The sequence below is a fragment of the Trachypithecus francoisi genome, unplaced genomic scaffold (assembly GCF_009764315.1).
Source record: "Trachypithecus francoisi isolate TF-2019V2 unplaced genomic scaffold, Tfra_2.0 Contig01579, whole genome shotgun sequence".
Taxonomy (NCBI): Eukaryota; Metazoa; Chordata; class Mammalia; order Primates; family Cercopithecidae; genus Trachypithecus; species Trachypithecus francoisi.
Window position 1 is genome coordinate 31,833,322 of NW_022681442.1, and position 27,846 is coordinate 31,861,167.

At 44.6% G+C, this 27,846-nt stretch overlaps 1 protein-coding gene across 1 annotated transcript in view; it reads right to left on the minus strand.

The window, feature by feature from the left end:
- Positions 1–7,802: 7,802 nt before the first annotated feature.
- The window catches only part of ABCC2 (ATP binding cassette subfamily C member 2), a 60,687-nt gene continuing 40,643 nt past the window's right edge, over positions 7,803–27,846 (minus strand). The window contains exons 20-32 of the mRNA XM_033186090.1: positions 25,996–26,122; positions 25,576–25,711; positions 24,601–24,820; positions 24,300–24,454; positions 21,400–21,555; positions 19,659–19,858; positions 17,372–17,498; positions 15,734–15,835; positions 15,170–15,313; positions 13,849–14,007; positions 12,479–12,645; positions 8,821–9,015; positions 7,803–8,114 (exon numbers count right to left, since the gene is read on the minus strand). Of these exons, the coding sequence (XP_033041981.1) occupies positions 7,985–8,114; positions 8,821–9,015; positions 12,479–12,645; positions 13,849–14,007; positions 15,170–15,313; positions 15,734–15,835; positions 17,372–17,498; positions 19,659–19,858; positions 21,400–21,555; positions 24,300–24,454; positions 24,601–24,820; positions 25,576–25,711; positions 25,996–26,122 (2,018 nt within the window). The 3' untranslated portion in view covers positions 7,803–7,984. The remainder of the gene's footprint in view (positions 8,115–8,820; positions 9,016–12,478; positions 12,646–13,848; positions 14,008–15,169; positions 15,314–15,733; positions 15,836–17,371; positions 17,499–19,658; positions 19,859–21,399; positions 21,556–24,299; positions 24,455–24,600; positions 24,821–25,575; positions 25,712–25,995; positions 26,123–27,846) is intronic.

A 27,846-nucleotide genomic window follows, 5' to 3' on the forward strand; every position in this document is an offset into this window, starting at 1 on the left:
GTGAGAATCCAATGAGATGATGTCCACAAACTTTCATGAAATGTGAGCTCCAGAGGAGCTCAGTTTCAATAAGGATTGAATTTTGTGTCACCCCATTTTAATTAATTGTGAAGCTTGGCTTCTGTTGATGAGGGTGTTAGTTCAGGCTCAGAAGTACAAACGGGCCTTAGAAGAAAACAGTTGCGCTCAGAACTGTGTTTCATTTGCAGAACCTTATGGCTGAGGACCGAGAAACCTCCAGCTTTAAATACTTCATGCTAAATGCCCTCTCTGGTCACCACATAACTCACGGGGCGTTAAACTCCCACCTGTTGGTACATGATGCTGAAGTCTTCACGGTTGGCCTTTGCCGTGTGTGGCAGAACAGCCAGTGCTGCAGAGCAGGGCAGCAGACTCCGATCTGTCTGAGCCCCTGGCTCATTCCCCACAGCCGGCTAGAGCTTCGCGGCAACTGTTAGTGCAGATCAGCATTAGTATTTTACATATGTCAAGAAGGGAGTTTTCCACAAGTCGCAGATTTTACAAGCTACATAGGGATACCTATGCCTTAACACTCAAGAGATGACCCTCAAGGAGGGAGGGGCAGAGTTAGTGCCTTCCCAGCGATAGGCTGTGGGGTGGTGGTGGAAGGGAGCAAGTCTCAGCAATGTATTCGTTCAGGAAACATTTCTGGGGAGCAGGCAGGTGGGTGAGACCCTGCCGCCACCCTGACAGGCCTGTAGACGGAGCAGGACCATGGCACAGAGTAATGCCTGTGGACCACCACACCTCAGCGTCTAACCCAAGCATTTCCCACAGCGACCACCCCAGAGGTTCAGAATTAGGGAAGCTGAGGGTGAGAAATTCTCAATCCGCCGTCGTCAAAATCGACAGGACTCACTTTGACAACAGTCTTCACCACAGCTTTCAGTTGAGATCAAGAAAATACCTGCAACTCTGTTCAAACTGATTAAGATGTTTGCAATTTGATAGAAGGGATGCCAGGCATGAGTATTGCAACCAACTTTTAGCTAGGCTTAAAAGGCAGCATGACCCTCTACATATTCAAACTACGGTGGAATTTAATGAAGAAGATCCATGAATTGCCATTAAACTGACTTTAGCTGAAGAACTGTGGCAGTTTCATCAGAGCTTCTTGGGCTTACTTTTATTAGTTCCTATTGCTATAACAAGTTACCACAAATTTAGTGGCTTAAAACAAATTTATCTCAGCATTCTGGAGGTCAGAAGTTCAAAACTAGTCTCACCGGGCTAAAGTCAAGGTGTTGGCAGGGCTGGTTCCTCACGGAGTCTCCAGGGAAGGATTCCTTTCCTTACCTTTTCCAACTCCTAAGGTCTGCATACCCTGACTTGTGACCACTCCCTCTGTCCTCAAAGCCAGCAGCGTGGCACTTTCAACTGTCTCTCTCCATCTGTCATCACAGCACGCTCTCACGCCAGCTGTCCTGCCTCCTTCATAAGAATGCTGTGTTTACATTGAGCCCACCTGGCCAGGCCACGGTCTCTCCCCATCTGAAGATCCTTAACTTAATCACATCAATTAAAGTCCTTTTTTCCAGAGAAGGTGGGATATTTACAGGCTTTGAGGATTAGGATGTGGACATCTTTGAGGACTATTATTCTATCACAGGTATGAAGCCACATGACATTTTAAAGGCAAATAGTCTTTTTTTTTGAGATGGAGTTTTGCTCTTGTTGCCCAGGCTGGAGTGCAATGGCACAATCTTGGCTCACCACAACCTCCGCCTCCCAGGTTCAAGTGATTCTCCTGCCTCAGCCTCCCGAGTAGCTGGAATTACAAGCACACACCACCATGCACAGTTAATTTTTTGTATTTTTAGTAGAGATGGGGTTTCTCCATGTTGGTCAGGCTGATCTTGAACTCCCAACCTCAGGTGATCCGCCCACCTCAGCCCCCCAAAGTGTTGTGATTACAGGCGTGAGCCTCTGTGCCCAGCCGGCAAATAGTCTTTTTGAGCATGGAATCATGACCCAGTCCAGGCTACATTGGTGGCTCTAGAGCAGTGGTCAGCAAACCTGTTCTTAAAGGGCTAGATAGTAAATATTTTAAGCTTTGTGGGCCAATTCCTCAACTCTATATTGTAACATGAAACAGGCATAGATGACAAAGAAACAAAGGAGCATGGATGTGTTCCAGTAAAACTTTATTTGCAAAAACAGGTAGCAGGGCAAATTTGGCCCTAGAGCCATACCCCTACTCTAGGTCCAACTAAAATAAAAGAATTCTGCCGGGCATGGTGGCTCAAGCCTGTAATCCCAGCACTTTGGGAGGCCAAGACGGGCGGATCACGAGGTCAGGAGATCAAGACCATCCTGGCTAACCTGGTGAAACCCCGTCTCTACTAAAAAATACAAAAAAACTAGCCGGGCGAGGCGGCGGGCGCCTGTAGTCCCAGCTACTGGGGAGGCTGAGGCAGGAGAATGGCGTGAACCCGGGAGGCGGAGCTTGCAATAAGCTGAGATCCGGCCACTGCACTCCAGCCTGGGCGACAGAGCGATACTCCGTCTCAAAAAAAAAAAAAAAAAAAGAATTCTGTTCAACCTTAACATTGGAGTCAAGTATGCAGAGAAATTAGATGTCGGATTAAGGACAATGAAAAGCTGGCCAAGAGTAATTGGTTTACAGATTGGACCTAATAATCATGTCAACCAGGCAAATATTTATTATACCAGAAGCTACCTTTATGTTACCAGAATGCAAACCCTGACAAACCAGACCACAGGTTACCTGCAGATAAGCACTACAAAAGAAGCCAGCCAGGCAAAGATATTTTTTAGCACCAGGTATCAGGAGCAATACCTGTGACCAGAGGTAATAGTACAACTCGTGCTATCCACAATCTCCTGACAACCAAGTTGTCTCCCAGAGAAGAACGAGTGTCTATAGCAAGCTTGTCCAACCCATGGCCTGTGGGCCGCATGTGGCCCATGACTTTCAATGTGGCCCACCACAAATTTCTAAACTTTCTTAAAACATAATCAGATTTTTTTTGCGATTTTTTTTTTAAAGCTTATCAGCTATCATTAGTGTTGGTGTATTTTATATGTGGCCCAAGACAATTCTTCTTCCCGTGTGGCTCAGGGAGGTCAAAAGATTGCACACCCCGGGTCTACAGGCTTGAGCAGCAAGTAATTGCCCCAAAGATGGCTGCCAAGGAACAGGGCAGATGGATCTGAAATCCTTGATAGTGTTTGTCAGGCGTAATTGCCAGATGGAAATCATGTCAGAACCAAGAGGATTAATCAAGAGATTACCAATATGGTGACCAAGGCCTTGATTGTTAGAACTGAAGAAGGAACTCTATTCTAGTCCATTTTCAAAATTCAGTAAGAACCAAACTAGCCTAATTTTTCTTCTCTTCCAAAAACTCTTATTTTTATGTTCATTTACCTTAAAGAAACACTGCTATACATATATTCCCAGTCCGGTCTTGAACTCCTGAGCTCAAATGGTCCTCCTGCCTCGGCCTCCCAAAGTGTTGGGTTTACAGGTGTGAGCCACTGCACCTGGCCATTTTCCCCTTTTTTCTACTTTTTCCACAAATAGTTGCTTTTTATATTGTAACAGTTACATTCTACAGCATAACTACTTGCATTTGAAATTAAAAGGACTACGACAATGGAGTGCTTTTTACAGCCAATTGTTTTATACATTTTTACAATCTTTTACTTATGATTTTTTTTTTTTGGAGACAGAGTCCCACTCTGTCACCCAGGCTGGAATGGAGTGGTGTGGTGATCTCAGCTCACTGCAGCCTCAACCTCCTGGGCTCAAGTGATCCTTCCACCTCAGCCTCCTGAGTAGCTGGGACTACAGGCACGCACCACTACACCTAGCTAACTTTCTGTATTTTTTCTTTTTTTGTAGAGACAGCGTCTTACCTTGTTGCTCAGGCTGGTCTCGAACTCCTGAGCTCGAGTGTTCTGGCCTGCCTAGGTCTCCCAAAGTGTGCTGGAATTGCAGGTGTGAGTCACTGTGCCTGGCCTACTTATGGTATTTTCAAACAATATGAAACCTTTCAAAAACCAGTCTAGTGTCTAGTCCATGTGGAAGGCCAAACTCAGAGTAGAATATAGTATTTGCTAACTAAATCCAAGTTGCAGGAGCTTAGAGATTTAAATATCAATGTTTGTACAATATTGTTTGCTAATTCTAAAATAAATTCATGATCAGTATGCATTTGTGGTTACATGTATTCTCATTCTATTACATAAACAGATTTATTCTGAGGATGTTTCCAAAAGTGCTTATGCAAAATTATTCTGCCAGAAATGTAGGCCTGATGGTTTATTCTTACAGGTTTATTCTTTATATTTTTATAGACTTTTTCTTCCTGTTTGTGCCAATGTATCAATCTAAAATTAGTTTGTTTTCTTTCAGTCTGTTTATTGCTTCTGAAAAAGGGGACGCTGCTCAGCTGGTGTTGGTGTTGGGCTTGACGACACTGTTTCTGTGAATGTTGAAAAACTGCAAACTAAATTCAATGTGGCTGCTTGTGAGAAAGAACTGCCGCTGCAGAGAAACTGTTAGAGTGGTGCTGATAGCAACAGAGCCAACGAGAAGGAGCACGTTTTCTTCCTCATCCAGCCTGCGTCCAGTGTCCCTCCAGCACCTCCTATTGTCAGAACTTAATAGGAATAGTTCGCAAAGCAGAAATGAGATTTCTAGCGTTACAGAGCAAAATCTAAAAGGGTAGGTTTGAAACTGAAAGACAGTAGCTTAACGATGGCATAGGCCCCTTTACTTCTGAAACACTATGATTCCATGTACCCAGAAGAATTGGGAAGGGCACAGAAAGCGTCCGAAAGATCAGTGAAACACAGTGATGATGTGGTGGAATTTGGGAATGTATAGTTTTAGGTAGTTATCTAAAATTGTCCCTGAAATTGGTAAGTGAAATAAAGCTTGTGAAGGGGATATTAATTAGGCCACAATGGAAAGTAATCTTTAGTTTATATTAGATAACTGTTTTTGTTTTTTTTTGAGATGGAGTCTTGCTCTGTCCCTCAGGCTAGAGTGCAATGGCGCGATCCTGGCTCACTACAACCTCCGCCTGCCAGGTTCAAGGGATTCTCCTGCCTCAGCCTCCCGAGCAGCTGTGATTACAGGCATGTGCCACCATGCTTGGCTAATTTTTGTATTTTTAGTATAGACGGGGTTTCACCATGTTGGCCAGGCTGGTCTCGAACTCCTGACCTCAGGTGATCCACCCACCTCAGCGTCCCAAAGTGCTGGGGTTACAGGTATGAGCCACAGTGCCTGTCCTAGATAGTTTTAAAAAAATTTTTGGCACAGTGTCAGACATTTACTGGAAGCTAAGTAAATAAGTGATGGTTGGTAATCTTCAAAGTTCTCTGGTGATAACTATACCGACATCAGCTGGACCATTTTGTTTGAGAAACAAATTGGGGAAGTATCAGGCTTCTCCTTTAGTTTCACTTTTACCGTTGGTGCTTTACCAAGCTTGCATTTCTCTGGCTTCTGCAGTCAGCATAAATAGTTCCTTTGTTTTCCAAAGTTCCTCCTGCTCCTCTAAATGCTTTATATCTAAAAACTCATTTAAGAAGCAAGTTGGAAAGTTTGCGTGTATGGAATGTGCTTTCAAAATAAACACTAAAAAAATAAAAATAAAAAAAATTAAAAACACCACTAAAAAAAAGAAAAAAGTAGTTTTTTGAAATTCTAATGATTAGAAAGAATAGATGGTGAAAACAGTAGTTAGCTATCTAGCAGTGAAATAGTTGAGAAAAAGAGATAAGGGAAGTGATGATGATGATGATGATATTGGATTAAAAGAGCAATAGAGACTGGAACAATCAGGAAAAAAGAACAAAGGTCAATAGCAGAAATAAAGGACATGACTTAGCTCTTACAGAGCTTTACAGGTATTGTATTGTATTAATCTTAAAATGCTATTTTTTTCCCACAAATAGGATGCATTTTACAAACAATGCATGCTAAAGTTTAATTGGCAGTATCCTTTCTTCGTGGTATGGAAAATAATAGTTATTTTACAACTGATGGCATCTTAAATTAATATATACTAATCTGCAGTTTACAGGAGCTACATTTCATGTACATAAGCAGGTATAGATCTGAAAAGCTAGCTGTAAAAAATAGCCAATGATTATAGAATATTCACAATGTACTAGATCTAGTTTGCAGAATTAAGGAGGGGATTCTCCATGAATAGTGCTCCCCCGCCAGCCAACACTTCAATAGTTACACAACTTTGTTGATCACCATCCATGCTGTGATTCAAAATTTAATTCACAGGGCTATGTGTAGGAGGCACACAAGTTTTTCATACAAATGAGACAATTTTTGTGTGTGTGTGAAAGGGGGGGCTATTACCGTTTTGGGAAAACAGATGTAACCCCTAAGTATTCAGGGCAAGCCAGAGGTATGCTTACACTAGCTATTTGCCCTGCATTTCAGAAGTTTAATGCTAAGCACCTCACTAAACAGACAGTGAAATGCTGAATAAATCAAAATCTTTATCATTACATCACTGAAATGGAGGTAAGGAATATGAAGAACCCAGAAGAATCTGACACAAAGGCCCTGGGGGTGAGGAAGGCCCCAAACTTAGGCTGGCTTCTGAAATGTCCTGCCCAGGAGATCTTAAACTCTCACTTTGTTGATGACGTAGGATGCCAAGGCAAGAGGTAAAGTCAAGGTCTGCTACAGTGCAAACTAAAACCTTCTGATGAACCTGTGTCATGAAAGGGTTATACCTGCAATGTACAGGTAAAGAGGCCTAGATCCTGCCATGCAGAATGCAGGAGTCAAAAACAACAACAAAACCCCACACCCATCTCCAACCTGTCACTCTCCCGCGAGAATCTGTAAATCACAAGCTAGCTCTTGTACAGGATTGTGGTTGCACGGTGGTTTGAAACCCCCTAGTGAAGAATTTCATTCAAAGAGGTTCTGGGCAATGCCCCAGGCAACAGGCTAATGCATTCCCAATTCCCTTAGGAAGAACTCACGGTCAACTTAGGCCTCAAAGAATGTCCACAAAGTTTTAAGGAGAACAAGCTTATAATAAAAATGCACAAGACATACAAGGAAGTAAAATACCATGAGTAAAAACTAACAGAAACAACAGATAAAGAATCCAGACACTGGAATTATCAGACACAATATTTAAAAAATGATTGGAAATGCAAATCAGAAACATGAAAATATATTCATCCCCAATAGATACCAGGGAAATGCAAATGAAATTCTCAGTGATACATCAATTCATATTCATCAGATTGACAGCAATGTTTTCAGTTGGCATTACTAGTTTGGCACCAGCTAGTTAGTGCATGTAAACATGTGCATACCCTCCATTCCTGGGTTATACCCTAGAGGAACTCTTACATATGTGCCAGGAGATGTAGACCAGAATGTCCATAGTAGTAGTGTTTATAATTTTAAAAAACCTGAGAATAATGCTAATGATCCCCAATGTTAAAACTGATACATTGTGCTGTATTCCTACAATGCCAGCCTACAGAGCAGTGAAAAAAAAATAACACACCTATTTGCATCACCATGGATGAATCTCAAATATAATACTGAACAAAAGAACCAAGTCACAGAAGATGTATGCAGTGTGAGTCAGTCCACTTACATAAGTAAAAAAGGGTATACATTGTATAAAGACACATACCAATGTTATGAAACGGAAATGAAGGCAAGGGAGCAATCATCGTGAAATTCAGGACAGTGGTTGTCCCTGGGAGAGGTGGGTAGCAAGGAAGTGCGATCGAGGTAGACAATCGAGGGGTTTCTCAACTACCTGGTGATATTTATTTTCTTAACCTGGGTAGTAGGTTCATGGATGTTCACTTATCCTTTTTTAAAACGTACATTTCATACACACTTTTGTATGTATTCTATATTTTACAAAAAATAAAATTAAATAAGAAATTATTCTTATAGTCCTTTTCTAACCCATGGAGGCTTCTGCTAGAATTCTGTGCTGTTCACATTCTCAATGCCAGCTTCCTTAGCCATAAAGTAAAAGGGTCCAGGGGTTTGTAGCAGTTCTTCAGGGCTGCCGTACTCTATAATCTTCCCATTGTCTAGGACCATTACCCTGAAACAAGGAAGAAAGAAATAAAAGTCTTAGAAAGCAGCATCTCAAAGTCTAGGCATTTATAAGAATAACCAGGACTAAATTGTGGTATAGTCAGACAAGGTTACAAAGCAGTGAAAATCAATGAGCCACAGCTACGCACATCAACATGGATGAATTCTGCAAATAATATTGAACAAAAGAATCAAGTAATAGAAGAATACCAGGCAGTATGAGTCCATTTACATGAGTTTTTAAAAGAAGTACACATTGTTTAAGGATACATTGGCTTACAAAGGGTGCCTATCATCTCCAAACAGCTTTCTAAGATCACTGACTTTGATTGTAATATGACACAGCTGGAAGGAATAGAAAGATTCTAGCTATTTCACAGAGCAGCAGCTGAGGCTCAGGACAGTTGGGAAGGTCTACGGTCAACATCTGCCTCTCACCACTTGAGCTGCCACCTCCTCATACCCAGTTAATTGTTACAACACACAGTTTCCAATTTTACCCTCAAGATACGAATAGTTCCCTTAACCTCGTTCGCTTTCATTCGCTTGATGTAAAATTTTGGCCAGATTACTTGACATCTCTAAGTCTCAGTTTCCTCATCAGTAATAGGGTGGTTGTTAAACCTTCTGCCATTAGGTGTTTCCCGGCAGACACTGTTACTGTAGAGCAAGGGTTAAGCCATCTGTGTCAAGCCCTGTCCCCCCACACTCACTTGTCACTGTCCATGATGGTGTGCAGCCTGTGGGCGATGGTGATCACTGTGCAGTGGGCGAACTCGTTTTGGATGGTCGTCTGAATGAGGTTGTCTGTCTCCAGATCCACCGCAGCAGTGGCCTCATCCAGGACCAGGATCTTGGATTTCCGAAGCAGAGCCCTGCCCAGGCACAGCAGCTGCCTCTGGCCTATGCTGCAGCCAATAGAAGCAGCTATGCGTTAGCTCTTAAGGACCAAGGAAAGACGCAGGGCTGGGGACCATTTTCATGTTCCAGATGAGACTTTCAAAACCCCCACTCCAAAATTGCCCTGGAATGTTTGGGCCTCTTCAACGAGCCGTACGTTGCTATTGTGAGCATCGTTTTTCAAACTTCCCTGATTGAAGACCCACCCCAAGTACTTAATTAAAAAGTCATATTTCTGGGCCCCTGCTTTACTCAATCAGAGTGGGGAGGAGCCTAGGAACGTGCCTTTTTACTAAGCACCCCAGGTCATTTTTATGCTTAAACAAGTTTGGATAATACTGACCCAGGAACAATGCTTTGCATTTGGTTGCCATGATAGCAACATTTCCAAAACAACATGAATGTCACCAAGTTTACTTTAGCAGTATTTGGCCTGAAACCATTAATGTAGGGAGGAACTACACTAGAATGCTCCAGTGGCATTTCTTTGTGGCCTTAGCAAGTCCATTTATTATTTTAATGAGTAATTCTAATCTCAAGGCTATTTTTTCAAAGCCTTCTGCCTTGATTAGAGATGAAGCTATCTAATGAACGTGATGTCTTGGTGTGAGATGCAATGTATGTGGAATTCAAATATGCTTGTAAAATGCAAATGGCTTTAATTTGCTAAAAGCCTGTAATGAAGGCTGGACCTCTTACTTACATAAAGAAGCTTTGGGAAATGATGTGAAGGAAATATTCAGGAATTTGCTAATTGCTCTTTCCTGCTGTGGCCATTAGGGAACATATTAAACAGGGGGTGGCTAAAGTTCTGTAATTCTCTGTAAGAAAATTTCTGCAGGAGATGAGAAGTCACCCAAGATGAACTTCCAGTTTTCCCCCGTAATGTAAGATCAGAGACGCTGAAAAACTATTTACTTAGCTTGTACCAAACTCCTGCCTGGCCCCAAGTGTCATGTACGCTTTGGACTTCAGAGTAACAGACTCTGTTGCTGAGGCGCCACTTTGGCTTTCAGCTGCTCTCGCCCAGCTGAACTTGCCCATCATTCAATAGAGAAATGTAAGTTTTAATCCCCCGGTCCAGATTTGAAACTCAGGTCTGAAATCAATGCATTGGTAATACCATTTAAGCATCTGTCAGCTCGGACAGGAGAAAGATGGCATGATTTTTGTTTTTATAAACCAGAAATGTCAAGGCCTCCCACTGCACCCTACCATAGCATCCCACATGTCCCCTCTGTAGCACAGACTGTACTGGCATTTACTGTCACACGTCTGTCTTCATTATGCTGTAAGCGCTAGGAAGTCTGGGTTGTGTCTCTCTTTGCCTCTGTATTTTCAGTACCTGGCACATAGTAGGTGTTATTACTGTTTTGTTTTGTTTTGAGACGGAGTTTTGCTCTTGTTGCCCAGGCTGGAGTGCAGTGGCACAATCTCAGCTCACTGCAACCTCTGCCTCCCGGGTTCAAGCAATTCTCCTGCCTCAGCCTCCCAAGGGATTACAGCTGGGATTACAGGCATGTGCCACCATGCCCAGCTAATTTTGTATTTTTAGTAGAGATGGGGTGTCTCCATGTTGGTCAGGCTGGTCCCAAACTCCCGACATCAGGTGATCCGCCTGCGTTGGCCTCCCAAAGTGCTGGGATTACAGGCATGAGCTGGTGTTACTACATTTTTGCTGACTAAATGTTTGAATGATCTTTTACACTGGCCTAAAGACCTACTTGAGTCCTGCTAGTTGCTAGATCTGTTGTGGAGGGAAAGTAAACTGCCGAAGCTCTCTACCAGGGCTTGTTCCCTGGGGCTACACACTGAAATCACCTGGGTCCCCGATTCAATTGGTCTGGGCTACAGTTTAGGCATTGGGAGTTTTAAAGCTTCCTGGGTGATTTTAGCTTGCAGCCTAGTTAATCACAAAACTCTAGGCAGTGCTTCTCAAGTGTAATGTGCACACAAATCACCTGGGAATCTTGCTAAAATGCAGATTCAGGTGAGTAGGTCTGAGATTCTGCATGTGCAGCAAGCTCCCAGGTGAAGCCAGAGCGGCTGGTCCATGAATCAGTTACTGAGCCCTCCCTTCCTTCCTGAGCTTCAACTTGCAAATGGCCTATTCCCTGCCAACACCACTGAGGCACCTGGGACAGGAGCAAGACCTGTCCATGAGTAGTGGGCTTTGGCTGAGGGCAGAACTTCAGTGTATGGAAGGAAAAACAAAAAAATGCCAGGTCAACTTATTAATGGATAGGCAAACATACGGTGAAGGCCAGAAGTGAACTGTCAACTATGTAAAAATGTTTTGGAAAGGTAAAAATAACTGAAAGCCAAGAGAGTCTTTTGTTGATTTCAGGTGTTTCAGCAGTGCCTAAGGACTTTACAGACGTCACGTTCCCTGTCATCCGCATGCTCTTTAGATCAGTCGTTTTTAAACTGGGATGCGCTTAACAGCCTTGTGGGGATCCTTTAAAACTCCCCAAGTCCAGTCTAACCTCATACAATTAAATCAGACTCTAGGGTTGGACCAGGCAGCCAGACTATTTTCATCCTGATTGTGCACAGCTGGGAGCCTCTGCTTTCTGTGGTTCTCCACAACTGTGGGATGTGTTAGCTCACATTGTGTAATATCATATGAGGATTACATTTAATAACAAAGGTTTTCTCTTTTTTTTTTTTTTTGAGATGGAGTCTCGCTCTGTCTCCCAGGCTGGAATGCAGTGGTGCGATCTCGGCTCACTGCAACCTCTGCCTCCCAGGTTCAAGCAATTCTCTGCCTCAGCCTCCTGAGTAGCTGAGATTACAGGTGGCCGCCACCACACCTAATTAATTTTTTGTATTTTTAGTAGAGATGGGGTTTCACCATCTTGGCCAGGCTGGTCTTGAACTCCTGAACTCACGATCCACCAGCCTCAGCCTCCCAAAGCGCTGGGATTACAGGCATGAGCCACTGCGCCCGGCCAATAACAAAGGTTTTCAAGAGTTATTTTATTATTATTATTATTATTTTTAGACAGAATCTTGCTTTGTTGCCCAGGCTGGAGTGTAGTAGCGCAATCTCGGCTCACTGCAACCTCCACCTCCTGGGTTTAAGCGATTCTCCTGCCTCAGCCTCCTGAGTAGCTGGGACTACAGGGGCCCGCCACCATGCCCGGCTTTTTGTATTTTTAGTAGAGACAAGGTTTCACCATGTTGACCAGGCTGGTCTCCAACTCCTGATGTCAGGTGATCTACCTGCCTCAGCCTCCCAGAGTGCTGGGACTACAGGCGTGAGCCACTGTGCCCGGCCAGTTTTCAAGAGTTTTGAAGCGCTTTCACCTCTATTTTATCTTGTGAAGTTTACAACAGGTTCATTTTACACTTGAGGAATCAGACCCGGATGACAATTCTATGCCCGGCATCACCTAACATGAGGAACACGAGGAGTGGCCCCTCACATCCTCTCACTGCCTGCAGGGGCAGCAGGCTATGGAACATTACCTCAGGTTGCCACCGGCCTCTGTCACTTCGTGGGATAACCCAAGTTGCAGGTTGGCCACAAAAGACTTGAGGTGAGCCAGCTCCAGGGCCTTCCAAATCTCCTCATCTGAGTAGTTGTTGAAAGGGTCGAGATTCATCCTCAGGCTTCCAGAGAACAGGATGGGGTCCTGGAGGTGAGGGGACAAGGAGGCTGTTGGGGCTTATGCCAGAAAAGGACCTCGGAGTTCCTCGGGACTGGGAGATGGCGGATAGGACTGGCCTGAGGTGGATTCCTGAGGCAGGAAGCTGGTTTGTGGTTCAGCTTCCGCAAGGTTTTCCCTCCTCAGGCTCGGAGTGGCTACCAGCCAGGGGCTAGGCACAGGGTTAAGAGAAGTCCTCGGTTTATTTTTTGCTTTTGAGACCGAGTTTCACTCTGTTGCCCAGACTGGAGTGCGGTGGCACGAACACCACTCACTACAGCCTTGACGTCCTTAGCTCAGGTGATCCTCCCACCTCAGCCTCCCGAGCAGTTGGGACCACAGGCACGCACCACCATGCCTGGCTGATTTTTAAAATTTTTTGTAGAGATGGATTCTTGCCATGTTGCCTAGGCTGATCTTGAACTTTTGGGCTCCAGTGATTTACCTGCCCCGGCCTCCCAAACCCAAACTCCTGGTTTCAAGGTAGAGGGATCAGAAGAGGGTAGAGGAAACAATAGTACAGCCGCATGAGAAGAAGGTGTCACGCTTTTGAAGAGGCTGGAGAAAAGACTATCGAACTGAGCAAACACCAGACACACCAAAGCTACCCCTAGAGGAACTGGGCTGCCGTGGGCGGAGGGGGAAAGTTCTCCTGAGGGACCGCGCTCTGCAGAGGAGCCTAGGGGCCCCGCAGCAATCCTTATCTGGCAGGATCCGGAGAGGAAGCCGAGGGGAAATCTTTCCTGCTGATGCACGAAGCGTTCCGCTTGCTGGCAGAAACCTGCAGCAAATTCCCTCCTCTACCTTTTAACCATAGCAAATGGGAAGTATAAAGCTTAATGGCTTCAAGCTTCAGCGGCAAAACTGCTAATGCTGATTGCAGAAGTCTTGCAAACCGTCATGGGCTATAGCAACGCTAAATAAGCATCTGCTCTGCTTGACTTCTGTTGTGTTGCTGCCACCTAGTGGTCAGATACAGGCAGCCACAAATGCATATTACCAAACATTTCAAAACTTAAGTTCTGGAAACCTGGAAACGACGTGTCCATCCCAGGGAACTAGCTCAGGTATCCGGAGTAGACTGCGGAATTGACAGGGCTGACTGAATAGACATCAAGAAGAAGCTGCATATGTTTCCTGTAAAACAAGCTGCTCCCCACGGCATGTGCCCGAGTAAGTTCTAGAGCTCACCTGGGGGATGATGGTCAGCTTCTCTCGGAGGTCGTGGAGCCCAATGGAAGCAATATCTACTCCATCAATGATGATCTGACCACCGGCAGCCTCTAAGATTCTGAAGAGGCAGTTTGTGAGGGATGACTTTCCAGCTCCTGTCCTGCCCACCACACCAATCTGTGAATATAATTCCCTTACACATTAGTTCCACATGTAATTCTTGGGGAGAAGTTATTTAGCCAGGGCATTCACAGTCACAGGAGGTAAGAGGCAGTGATTGGCTACTCCATCTCTAAGATACTAAACTGATTTTGGTTTTGGTGAGGAAAAAAGTACCCGGATGTCAGAAAAAGATGTCAAAAATCATTGTTTGCTGAGAACTATAGTCACTGTTTGAAATGGACTCTCTTGGCAGCTGTTGTTACAATTATTATTGGAACTTATAGATAAAAACAAAATCCTTGTTTAGGCCAGGCGTGGTCGCTCATGCCTGTAATCCCAGCACTTTGGGAGGCCAAGGCGGGCAGATCACCTGAGGCCAGGAGTTCAAGACCAGCCTGGTCAACATGGTGAAACCCCATCTCTACTAAAAATACAAAAAAAATTAGCCAGGCATGGTGGTGTGCACATGTAGTCCCAGCTGCCTGGGAGTCTGAGTAGGAAAATCACTTGAACCCGGGAAGCAGAGGTTGCAGTGAGCCAAGATTGCACCACTACACTCCAGCCTGGGTAATAGAGTGAGACTCCATCTCAAAAAATAAATGAATAAATAAATAAAAAAAAATAAAAATAAAGAAAAAAGAAAAATCCTTGTGAAGAAGGGAAAGATTAGGTCTGCCACCAGCTGAGAGTCAGACTCTGATCTGGACTTCAGTGTCCTTGCTCATCAGACCCCAAGTCCTCGGAAAACAACAGCACCTAAGGAGGGTGCCCGACTTTGAAGACTGGGAGGAGAACTGGGCCATTCTTCCTTCAGGGACAACCCTCCACACTGCTATTCTCAACAGTTCCTTCACCAGGCCTGGACGCCCCCTTGTTTCCTTCCTGACTTCCTCTCTGCATACTGTGAACCTTACAGGAAAGGGGCCCTGGTCAGCTGGCTAGGAGGCAGGGAGGAGCTGAGCAGAAGGCCCCGACAGCTGCAGTAAGTCTGTGTGATTCCTGGCTGCTATCCTTCCCTCTGATACTGTGTCCCCACACCTCCCCAGGGCAGAGGAAGTGCCCTGACCCTCTCCCTCCATCCAAATGATGAAGGCTTAGGGCCCAGCTGCTCTCTACTCTGTCCAATTGCTGTTTGATCACAAGGCCTCCCATCCAGGCCTTGCTTCACTCCACCTACCTTCTCCATGCTACCGATGTCACAAGTGATCCCTCTGAGGACCAGATCCAGCTCAGGTCGGTACCGCACTTGGTAGTTGTTAAACTGGATCTTGCCTTTGCTGGGCCAATCTGGCGGAGGCCTCTGATCAGTCACCCAGGGTGCCTAGCAAGGAGACAAGATGAGAAGAAAGTTTTATAAGGTGGCAACTGAGCCGAACAGTCCGCCCATGACTCGTGTCATAGAACAGGAGAAGGGTAGCAGTGTCCCAGCTACCTAATGGCCTCTGCATTTGATAGAATGAACTGGACTTGTACTTTGGAAAGTTCTTACCTTATTCAGTTAAAGAAAAATACACCACAAGCTTGTGCTGTAGATCTCCGTGGTATGTTCCAAGACTTGACATCCCCTAAACCATTTCCTATTCTAAGCTTGAAGAAATTAGGTCCTTTGAGTTAGAGGAAAGGAAACTTTAGGGACCCATTATGGGCCCATGTGAAATATGGAGAAATTCTAAAGATGCACCCTCGAAGGAGTTGCATGTTGTTTTTGCCTTGTCCCTGGATTTTTCCAGTTCCTCCTTACCTCATTTTCCACTTTTGTGTACTCAGTTATTCGCTCAGCTGCCACAATGTTGGTCTCTATTTCTGATGTCATCCTCACCAGCCAGTTCAGGGTTTGTGTGATCTACAGAAAAACCAGAAGACTGAAAATCATCATAGGCACAAAACTCAACTCAACCACTCAAACCACAAGGACAATCCAGTGCTAACTTTGTACCCAGCACTGTGCTGGGCTCTGCAAGGGAGTAAGGAAAAGCGTAAGAAAGACAATCCTTGCCTCCTTGGGGAAGGAATTAAGAGCAGGGCATCGAATGGCTGCAGAACAATTAGGTGCTCACACAAAGGGCAATGTGAGTGTCTAGTGGTTTGGGCTAAAGCTGGAATTGGAGAGTCTGGCAATGGGTGGAGTGGGAGCAGAGGTCAGGCCTCCTGCCTGTATGCCTAGTGTTCTTTGTGAATCAGAGAAAGGCATGATCCAGGCCAGGGAATCTGTAGATTACTCAGATGCAAACTTCTCTCAGGAAAAGACTCAGGAGTTTGCATATATGCACAGGGAGTTTTTGTTGAGCAAATGGTGGTTAGAGAAAGGGAGCCATAGATAGCAGAGGACAGAATCATGGGGACTCAGAGTATCCACTTTGTGTAGATTGAAGCATATGTAATTGCTGGTATTTGAGTCATTTTGTTTTGGTTCAATATAATAGTTTCCTATTTACCTTGCCTGTCCTGGGCTAAAAAGCCTAGAAATAAGGGAATGAAAGGGCAGTGACACAAGGAACTAAGTGACTGCAGTCTCTTGCCTCCCTAATAGCTGGGATTACAGGTACCCGCCACCACGCCTGGCTAATTTTTGTATTTTTAGTAGAGATGAGGTTTCACCATGTTGGCCAGGCTGGTCCCAAACTCCTGACCTCAGTTGATCCACCTGCCTCGGCCTCCCAAAGTGCTGGGATTGCAGGTGTGAGCCACTGCGCTCCACTAGCCTTATTAACTTCTAATGAAGACAGCACTATTATACAAAGCCCACATATAACTATGCAAATCTCTTTGAACTAAAAAAAATTAGTTCAAAATGATGGTCAAATGACTCATTTATAACAAATATTGATTGAATAATTACGGTAGTGCCAGCCACTGTCTTAGGTGCTAGAAAAGAATCATGCCTGCCATGTATCCCCTAGTCATGCTGGGGATGCTGCAGTGAGACACATTCTATAGTTTTATCAGACTCTATGTTCTTTATTAGAATTACCTCCAATTATTCTACCATCTAAGAAAAATAAACACAGGAGGAATTATTTGTTCAAAAAGGCTTTCTGATTACTGCTACATTCTAGAGAAGAAAATTATGTATTCTCTCTTTTAACTAGAACCAAGCAAAGAGGCAGACAGGGAACAATTAGATTGAAACATATGAAATTGCCTTCTTAAGCCCTAAGGTCAACATTTATGTCCAGTTTTCTAGATGGCATTCATGTCTACTTAGGAAGAGTAAAGAGCATGTCCATGGGTAAAAGATGGAGCCAGGGTTTGAACCTCAGTCTCCCTTAGTCCCTCTGGGTTTAAGAATGAATCAAGAGCACAGACTCCACAGTATACATCAGGCTTAATTTAAGAGTAAGCGCACTAACGAAACCAAACTCTCAACCTTCAAACTCACATTGAGTGCATTGGACAGAACAAAGCCAACAGTGTCCCCACTTAGGGTATCTCTATAGATAACCATCATCAAGGCTGCAAAGAAGACGATCAGGTTCCCAACCAGCTCCAGGCGAATTGCTAGCCACCTGTGGGGCAACAGAACAAGAGAGTGGGTGTCATTGATCACGTCCTCATCTTAACCAGCAACCTTGGCGTTCACAGAACATTCTCAGAGGGTTTGACTCGATCAGGCTGTACTCTTAGGCGATGCTTCAATTTGACTTAGAAACAACATGTTTTCCTAAAAGCCTATTGATATTATTTTTAAGAAAACAAATTGCATTTTAAAGATCCTACAGGGCTTTGCTGAACTAAGGGAATCCTACAGTGCAATGTCCACCAAACTCACCAAATCATAAGAATCACCTAGGGCAACTGTTAGTATACAATGTTACAAATTCATGTGGAAAATTTCTGGACCCCTTCCTTTAAGATTCTGATTTCAGGGCGTCTAGGATGGGATTCAAGAATATGCATTTTTTCTGTTTGTTTTTGTTTTATGAGACAAGGTCTTGCTCTGTCACCAAGGCTAGAGTGCAGTGGTGTGATCATGGCTCACTGCAGCCTTGACCTCCGGGGCTCAAGCCATCCTCCCACCTCAGCCTCCCAAGTAGCTGGAACTATAGGTGCACACCACCGAACCCAGCTAATTTTGTGTGTGTGTGTGTGTGTGTGTGTGTGTGTGTGTGTTTTCTGTAGAGCCTGGATTTCATCATGTTGTCCAGGCTGGTCTTGAACTCCTGGGCTCACGTGATCTGCTTATCTCAGTCTCCCAAAGTGCTGGAATTACAGGTATGAGCCATTGCTCCCGGCCAAGAATCTGCATTTTAAATGAACGCTCCAAATGACTTCTTTTGATCAGGCTGGGGAAGCAATGCTGTAGTGAATCCATATGTAAGATTAAAAAGTAAGCACCACAGGAAGGGTCAACGTGCCCTGTTTGATTTTAGCATTTGTAAAAGGGGAAGAAGAAGCTGAGGGTGAAAGGAAGTTAGGTGCGAGTTGGCCACAGGTATATACACTGGGATTTCATAGAGAACTGAAGAGAACATGTGTATAGACACAGTTTATAAAAATGGACTTTCCCAGGCCGGGCGTGGTGGCTCACGCCTGTAATCCCAGCACTGTGGGAGGCCAAGGCAGGCAAATCACCTGAGGTAGAGAGTTCAAGACCAGCCTGACCAACATGGAGAAACCCCATCTCTACTAAAAATAAAAAAAAATTAACTGTGCATGGTGGTGCATGCCTGTAATCCCAGCTACTTGGGAGGCTGAGGCAGGAGAATTGCTTGAACCCAGGAGGCAGAGGTTGTGGTGAGCTGAGATTGCACCACTGCACTCCAGCCTAGGCAACAAGAGGGAAACTCCTTAAAAAAAAAAAAAAAAAAAAAAAAAAGGACTTTCCCAAAGAAAATGTATTTAAATGTCCGCACCAATAATTCCAGCATGTGTATGAATAAATATGATATGTACTTTACAGTGAAGGTCTAATAAGATTTACTTACATGCTTTTTCCTTCTTGGAAAGTCTCTAAGAAATAAAATATCTTTACAATCAAACTTCTGACCTTTCCATATTCCAAATAATACTGAGCATCTTTAGCGCCTCAAGACACTTTGGAAGCCACTCAAGAATTTTTCTTCCTGAAAAAGATCTTCCTCTTTCCAGGACATACTGCTTGCCAGGGCTTAAGGATACTGGAGAATAATGCTCACCCTGTTCACAGGACAGAACTTCTCTTTCTGTCATCAATGGTCTTCCCTAAAAACTTCCAACTCTCCTCTCTCCAACCTCCACTGCCTTCACTATCCAGAAAGAGTGTCATGACTATGGAGAATCTCACATCCATTCTCAGAAAAGTAAACAGAGGATGTTCAGTTCACCCAAAACTTGTTTGGTACTGGGTTACAAAACGCTCACAAGTGTCATTTGACTTCCACCATGAGACAGGTGGAACCCTGTGAGATAGGGTGTGTTCTGGCCATTACAAAAACAAAGAAATGGAGATTTTCCTTAGAGAGGTCAAGGCAATTCACCCAGCTTGGTAAACAGCAGAGCTGGCATGGGGACCCAGTCTCTGACTCCAAAGCTCATGCTTTCTTCTCTCCACTTACACAGCATGACAGTGTGTGTGGCCAGAGTGAATTTCACACCACTAGCCATGCCTGCCCTCCCACAGCTAATGTCAAACATGTAGAACCCCAAAGTATTTACACACATGGGTAAATACCCAGGGGAAGCCTCACCTGTTGGAGATGATCCAGGAAAAGACACATTTCTGGTTGGTGTCAATCCTCACCTCATTTTGTTTCAGAAATCGCTGCTGGTGCTCAAAGGCACGGATAACCGGCAAACCTGACACAGTCTCGCTGAAGTGAGAGTAGATTGGGGACCTGGTGACAGAGTCCAGACGCCTCAGCTGGCGGGAGCTAGACACATAAAATATCTGGACACAAAAAGTAAAGAATCAGCCAGTCCCACAGTCATAAGGCATCCACTATCTTCCTCCTTTCTGGCCACAACCCAGCGTTCTTCCCCTTGACAGCCACAGCTTACGTCTGAACAAGACAAAAGCCTGCTGTGCCATGTCTGGCAGCAGAACATGATGAGAGAGACTCTGAGGAGGAGACCAATGAGAAGACTGGGGTTGGTGGGGAACAGAGGAGGGTGAACATGAGGAGACCACACCGCAGCCTCAGCGCTTTGAGTCGCCAAACCTCCTGAGGAGTTCTGTCAGCCTAACCCGTATCCCCCAGATCTATGGATCTCGTCCATGTGACAGTGTCTGTACTCATGAGAGAAAAGGTCCTCAAAAGGATTTTGTAAAGGCAGCAGGGCCCGTGAGGATGGGCAGGAAATGGCTAGAAAAAGGCATGCCTAGGTTTGGGGAAAAATGGAAGAATCTGTTCAGGTAAGTGACCAAAACTGTGCCTCAGTGGTGTGTGAAGGTACAGAGAATTCTGGAGGTATGCAGAGTGCTGAGGGGGTAAGAACTGGAACAGGGTGGAATCCAACGCAGAAAGAACCCTGTGGCCTGAGGGCAAGGGGGAGTGGAATGGGTCCGTGCTGCTACTAGATTCTGTGAGGATTTGTTGAAACCTGGAAAGAGTGGGGCATTGGAGAGTCGGGATGCAAAATGTTATACACGGACGTACAGATGTCCCCTCCAATAACCCTGTTTCTTGTTTGTTGGTTTGTTATTAACAGTTAAAAGGCCACTATAGTGACAGTGTGCCTGAGGAACTGCACACGGATACGGCGGGAGCCGCCAATCGCAGGCCACAAGGCCACAGACCCCTGACCACAATGTCTTCAGAATTGTTTCCCCAGGCAAACAGTTCACCACAAAAGCAGCTGGTGGGACCAGAGTTCCCCCAGAGCCTCCCCCTTCCTCATCCATTTTATTATGGGAATAGGATTCCTTCCACTCATTCCAGTTTCCCTGTTTTGCTTTCAAGGTGCACATTCCCTCGAAGAATACGCTGGAATTGAGCCTAAACTACCCACAGACACCCCAGTGAAACTAGAACTTTGCCAAAGTAAAAAGGTAGACCCAGCTGCTGCTGAGAGACATCTCCAAGCAGCTATGCCTGTCCAAAGTCAACCAAGGAAGCACCATAGCATGGCTCTTCTGGAACCGACCTAATCGTCATGGGGGATCTTACGGAGCTACAAGACTGTGTCCAGAGCCAATCTCAAAGTAGTCTTGGATCCAAACATAGATCTGTCCCACCTAAGCTTCCAGGGAGTGGGAGGTGGGCAGCAGTTAGGGTGACATTTGCCATGAATGGTGCACCCACTGATGCTCTCACTTCAGCTTCAGACGGTGGCCTGTGGGCTCCTGGGTATGCCAATGTACGACTAAATGGCAAAGATGCTGAGGGGAGGAGTGAAGGACTAGCAATGATCCAAAGAAGATTCTCAGGAAAGAGGCTAGGCTTTTGTAAATAGAGAGGAAGGATGACTTAGCCAAATTTCCAAACCTACCTGAACAGATACATAAATAATGCCAAGAGGAATGATGACGATGGTGAAGACAGGCGTGGCCATGCAGATCATGACAAGGGTGCTGATTATCCCCAAGAAGCATGTAACCCAGCTGCGCATGGACTGAGGTAGGGTGTCATCCACCGTGGAAATATCCTAGGAAAACAATTAGGAGAGCTACATCATCATCGAGGTCTTCCTAAGGTAGTTTACATCTTCCGTGTCCTAGCAAGGGATCTGTTGGATTCTGTTTGTTCCCAGTACTCCTTCATGTAATCATTTCATTGTGTCCATTTGCAATAGGCTGCACTGCTCACCCCAATAACCAATTTTCATTTCCATAATTCCTTCATTTAGGCCGGGCACGGTGGCTCATACCTGTAATTCCCAGCACTTTGCGAGGCCAAGGCAGGTGGATCACCTGAGATCGGGAGTTCAAGACCAGCCTGACCAACATGGTGAAACTCCGTCTCTACTAAAAATACAAAAATTAGCTGGGCATGGTGGCATGCGCCTGTAATCCCAGTTACTCAGGAAGCTGAGGCAGGAAAATCACTTGAACCTGGGAGGTGGAGGTTGCAGTGAGCCAAGATCATGCCACTGCCCTCCAGCCTGGGTGGCAGAGTGAGACTTCGTACCAAAAAAAAAAAAAAAAATTATTCACTTATAAAAATCCCTCCAAACAGATGATAGCAGTCATCCTTTACCTTTTTCAACAGATTTGGTAAAGGTTTTCATGCTTCTCAGTGAAATTCCCACTTGTCAGATTTACTAAACCATTCACAATCATTGTAAGCTAATAGAGCCTTACAGGTAAATTCTTCTCCCATAACCAAGCCAATTCAATTATTCTAACTTTACACAGGTCCTAATTCCATTGAGTACCTAGAACAGAGCCTGGCACATAAGAGGCATTTGATAAACATTTGCTTGGAGGCTCTGGTCATCAGGCCCTGCCACCCACTCTTGACTGATACTCAGGAAGTTGTTTCCTCTGCCAAGCATAGAGGACCAAGGGGAAGGGAGTTGGGGTTGAACGTGAACCTGCCTGGACAATGTTCTAACCAAGGAACCCAGTGGGAACAGACGTGTCTTACTGCCATGTTGCCTTCGAGTCATGTAGAATAAATGAACAAATAAGAAAATGAATCAATGGATGGATGGTTTGGAGAACACTCAAGAAGCTTGGTTTATATTTTGGGTTGCCCTTGCCTAAATTTCTGAGGATTATATTGATTCTATGATTAGTAATATGTGAGTACCAAAGTGAGTTTAAGTTATCTCTGGAATTTCTCAAACTGGATCAGGGATAACAGTCTTCCAAGAAAGCTCTGAATCAGGATGACTCCTGAGTCTAACCTATCTTTCCCAAAGTCCTATCAGAATGCAAATAACTATACCCACAGTTGGCAGAGAAAAGAAATCCTTACCAGTTATCAGTTCTATGCAGATTACTTTTGACCCTTACCTGGCACAGAGTCTCCATCTTTTCTTCCTCCACTCCATCTCTTCTTAACTCAGCCATCAATCCCAGAGGCCCCTTGATCAGACTCCCCTTAATAGGTCTGAGCCACCTCCCCAACAAAACTTACCATATAATTAATGACAGTTTCCTTTGTCATGCAAAAGCAGTCTTTAAACTATGACTGTTGCCTAAGTAACTCACAGAAAACCTCTGTGTTCTCTTTCCCAGAAGATTATATATGTTACAACATGGGGAAAACTGTAATCTTTGTAAAATTACTACGAGAAATTTCTCACCCAAAATGGAGTGTTCTTTTAGGTTCGTGTAACGAGCAGAAAGGCCATTGAAGTTGTCTCTAGTGACATCATGCCCACTGTTTCTGCCCCAGAGGAAGGTGACACAGGGGGACCAGTTAACGGCCGACTTTTGAAGTGTTTACTGTGTCCCCAGAATCTGGCTGTGGACTGTGAGCCATACTTTCTGTCTGCCTCAAGGCCAACAAACAAGAGTCCAGAGCTGCTCCATAAGCAGAGGGCTAAAAACTGTGCTGGTGACAGTTACTTGTCATTCAGAATTGCCTGATCTCTGCCTCTGTTCCTGAATTCCCATCTCAGATACACTAAAAAATCAACGAGTCGGGTCTGGCCCATGGCAGAGAGACATCTATGATCTTCACATTCACTGAGTGCCCCGGTGCCCAGTACCGTACTTGGCTCATAGAAAGTGCTCAATCAAGGTTGCTGAATGAATGAGTGAATGAACGCCAAGGGTTCCAGGATCTGGGGTAGATAGAAACAATATCTGAGAACTTCTTAAAATCACCGATGGCTCTATTCCGTAGTCCAGACCAAATTTACTCATTCTTAAAGCATTCTAGATAGAAATTTCAGGAATGGAGGCAGAGGCCAAGCAAAGGGTTATCCTACTATCTCTTGCATTTCCTGTCCCAGGCAGTGACAGTGCTTTTATTTATGTTCTTTCCTCTGCAGAATAATCCTTCTCACCCTGCTCTACTGCCATCCCTGCCCCCAACCCTCGCGATCTCCCTGGCTTGCTTCTATGACTTAAGTTTCACCTTTTCTGACATTTCCTACCTTTATCACTCAGGCTGGGCTAGTGCCTTTTTTCCTTTGTACTCCCAGACCACTTTTCTACACACTGTTGTTACTGGTTTTACTATATTCTATTATAATCCTTCACTTCCTTGGTTGTCTTCTTCACTAGATGCTGAGCTACTTGAAGGGTCAGAGATGTTCATCCCTGAATCACCAGGATCCTTGGGAGCTCACAGCAAGTACTCAAGAGACACCTGCATGTTGAGTAGACAAAAGGACTGGCACTGAACAGTGTTGTCTGGGGGGACATGATAATTCCTCCCTGTCAGAAAGATCCTCAGTATATAGACATACCACCTGACAGTCCTTGAGATACTTACACCGGCAAACCTGTTTACAATCCGGCCTGTGGGTGTTGTGTCAAAAAATCTCATGGGTGCTCGAAGGATATTGTTGAGGAGTTGCTTGTGCAAGATATTTGATGCATGGACGAAACCAAAGGCACTCCAGAAATGTGCTATGAACACAAATATACCTAGAAATGGAAGCAGTTTTGTCAGCACCGTGCACAGGAATCCCTGATGACTTGTGCCCAGGACATAATGGCAAATGCATTCCTGAGTCCAGGAAAAGTACAGGGTCCAGACAGATTCTGTAAGATGTCATAGCCATCAGACATACCTTGCGCTAATCCCAGAGCTCCGTAGACTCCAAGTCTCATGTCCCTCTGAGATGCTGGATAGTTGGTGCTATTGAAGATTTTAGAGTCACTGGTCCAAGCACTGAGCCAGAGGTTGGATCCAATAAAAGCCACAGAATTCATCACAAACGCAAGGATGATGAAGAATATTGAAAAAAATCCTACTGCTTGTAGGTACTCCAGGTAGATGGAGAACTTTACCTGCAAAGTCCCCACCTCAATATTAGTAGAACTCCCTAATGGTTTTTGATAAGGAATCACCTAGAATGCCAACCACAAGGAGAAGTGGAGGCCCCTGGGAGCATGGGTAGCAGGTAGCAAAATTTGGTAGTCTGTGGTCACCATTTCTGCACTGTGCCAGCAAGAACAGAAAAATGCTGAAATACAATGAAGGGTAAATAATCATAAAAGCTAAAGGCATTCAAGAGAAGAAGATATAAAACAGATTGGGACAAGCCAGACATGGTAGCATGCCCCTGTAGTCCCAGCTGCTCAGAAGGCTGGCGTGGGAGGATCTCTTGAGCCCCGGGGCTTCAGTCCAGCCTGGGCAACATAGTGAGACCCTGTCTCTAAAACAAACACACAAACAAAAAATCAGAGTAGAACAGATGATGGGGTTCTACTGCCGACCTTGCAATTTGTGGTTAAATTTCATTAATTTGAATTATGTGCTCTAGGTCTGAGTTTTCCTGTTCCTTCACACATCAGAATGGAATCAAACACTCATGAAGTGTGGGATGAGGACATTCACAGGAAACATGGCATTCTTTATGGAAATATGACTTGGTAGAAAGCCCACAGCCTCTGCTAACATGTTAATAATGAATCTGAAAATTTGCAAAGCACAGAGGACATATTGCTCCTGTAAGTATGCATTCAATTTCCACTTAACATTAAAAATTTTGGGTTCTGAACCTTATAACACCTCAAATGCTACTTTTTTGTGTGGTGTTCACCTTTCCAGTTTCTACGAATTCCTTCTTAATTAGTTTTTGTCCTTTCACTAGTTCTTCATCTTCCTTCAGGCTATTCACATTCCGAGTTTTCAAGGAGTTTTTCAGGGACTTCAGATGCCTGCCACTGGACCTAGAACTGAGAGAGGGAAGCTTCCCTGAGCATGCAGGCGATTCCCAAGGGTCTTCTTGCAAGCAGATGTCATAGTCGCTCAGCTGGCATCAAAGCGCATTTCAGGGCAGATGACCAGGGGAAACTGACACAACCCCGGTTTTTCCCCATCCCCGCTCATACAAGAAACAAAGGAAGAGCTTGGAGTGTCCATGGTGTTAACCCTCACAGGAAAAGCCCAGGAAGAAAAAGAAAAAGATCAAGTGGAAATATGGAGCTGACGAGGGCCGCCAGCTGAATAGATGGCCAACCTGCGGCTAAGCGTTCGACGAAAGCTGTTCTCTCTTCTCATGGTTATGGAGGCTGCATCTTCAGGGATCTCTTCCATACTGGATATCAGCCCAGAGTCATCGTCTTCTTCTTCACTGCCATCGTGGACTAGGGAGACACACTAGAGGTTAGGGAAAGAGCTGCATAGAGCCCTGTCAGTCCTATGAACAAGGAGAGAGAAGCCTTCTCTGATCTTGCTGGTTTCAGCAAGGGATCCCAGATGTACGTACGGGACGGAATACTTTACTTCCATAAATCCTCCATAAATAGTTATTACTACATCTTGTTATTAAGAAATATCAGGATAAAGGAGAGATGAATTAATATTCGACTGGAAGAGAAAATAGTCACAATGGAGAAGAAAATTCCTAGAAATGCCCAGGTTCCTTTGGAGGAAGAAAGAGTTTTAAGGATTATGGTAGACATATAGAAGAGTCACATTCTCAGAATTGACTAATGAAGTGATTGTAAATTGAAAATGCTCATCTTGGCGGAGCATGGTGGCTCACACCTGTAATCCCAGCCCTTTGGGAGGCCAAGGTGGGAGGATCACTTCAGCCCAGGAGTTTGAGACCACCTTGGACACCATAGGGAAACTCTATGTCTACAAAAAAATTTAAAAATTAGCAGGGTGTGGTGGTGCATGCCTGTGGTCCCAGCTACTTGGGAGGCTGAGGTGGGAGGATCACTTGAACATAGGAGGTTGAAGGTGAGCCATGATTGTGCCAATGTACTCCAGCCTGGGCAACAGACTGAGACTCTCTCAAAAAAGAAAAGAAAAGAAAATGTTCATCTTGAAATTCAAATAATTTAACAAACTTATATTAATTTAGAGCCTTAAAAGACATACCCTGAAAATAAAATAAAATAGAAGACATAGTGTGGGCATCAGTGGGGATGGTAGAATAGGAACCTCCAGATATCTACTCCTCCATAAAAGCAATAAGAATAATGACCAAAAAATGGTCAAAGTCAACTTTTTCAGAGCTCTGAAATTAACCAAAGGCTTGCAACAATCCCAGGAGCATTTGTTTTTTTGAAGAGCTGACACTCAGTAATAACAGTAAGCTTGGTGGCAGTTTAACTTACCCTATTTCTGTCCCCCTCTCCTTGGCTGCTACAGCCTAGAAAACTAACAGCCATACAATCCTAGTAGCCATGAAAACCAGCAGCCTAGCAGCCACTGGAGGGGGCAGAGTGGGTTCAGAATGCTCCCAAAAGCCCCATCCCTGGAGAACTGACATTATCTCACCTATCTGGAATTCCCTGAAAACCCCCATTTACAGGGTCTATTTGACCTAACGTTGAGCTAGCTCAAACAATCAGCAGCAATTATTTAACATCACAGCAGCTGCCTGAGGTGGTGATAACACTTGGGGCAAATAAGAAGCTCACCAAAAACTTAAAATGAAAAGCTGGGGAATAAGATGCTCACAGGGGCTTTGATCTCTCTGATATATTCCCAGCAATCTAGAATGCCACGTACACATGCAGAGCTGTGCGCATGTCCAGGAAGATGGAAGTGGGCTCTAATCTCTCACTTCTGGCTGACCATGTGGCTCTGTATAAGCAGGAAGTGAAGGCTAAGGCAGAGATGTAAATTGCTGGAGTGCTGAAGACATGTTCCCCATCACCCACAACACACACACAGAGCCTCTCAGCAAAGGCTGAGACATTTGTTTCCAAGCATTTAAGGAAGTCTCTGTCTAATCACTAGCTGACCACTAAGCCAACCAAACAGAGACCTCAGTGGTCACACATGACAATGACAAAGAATACAGACTTAACAGAATTAGTTCAGGAAATGAAACAAATAGGAAGAACAACCACAA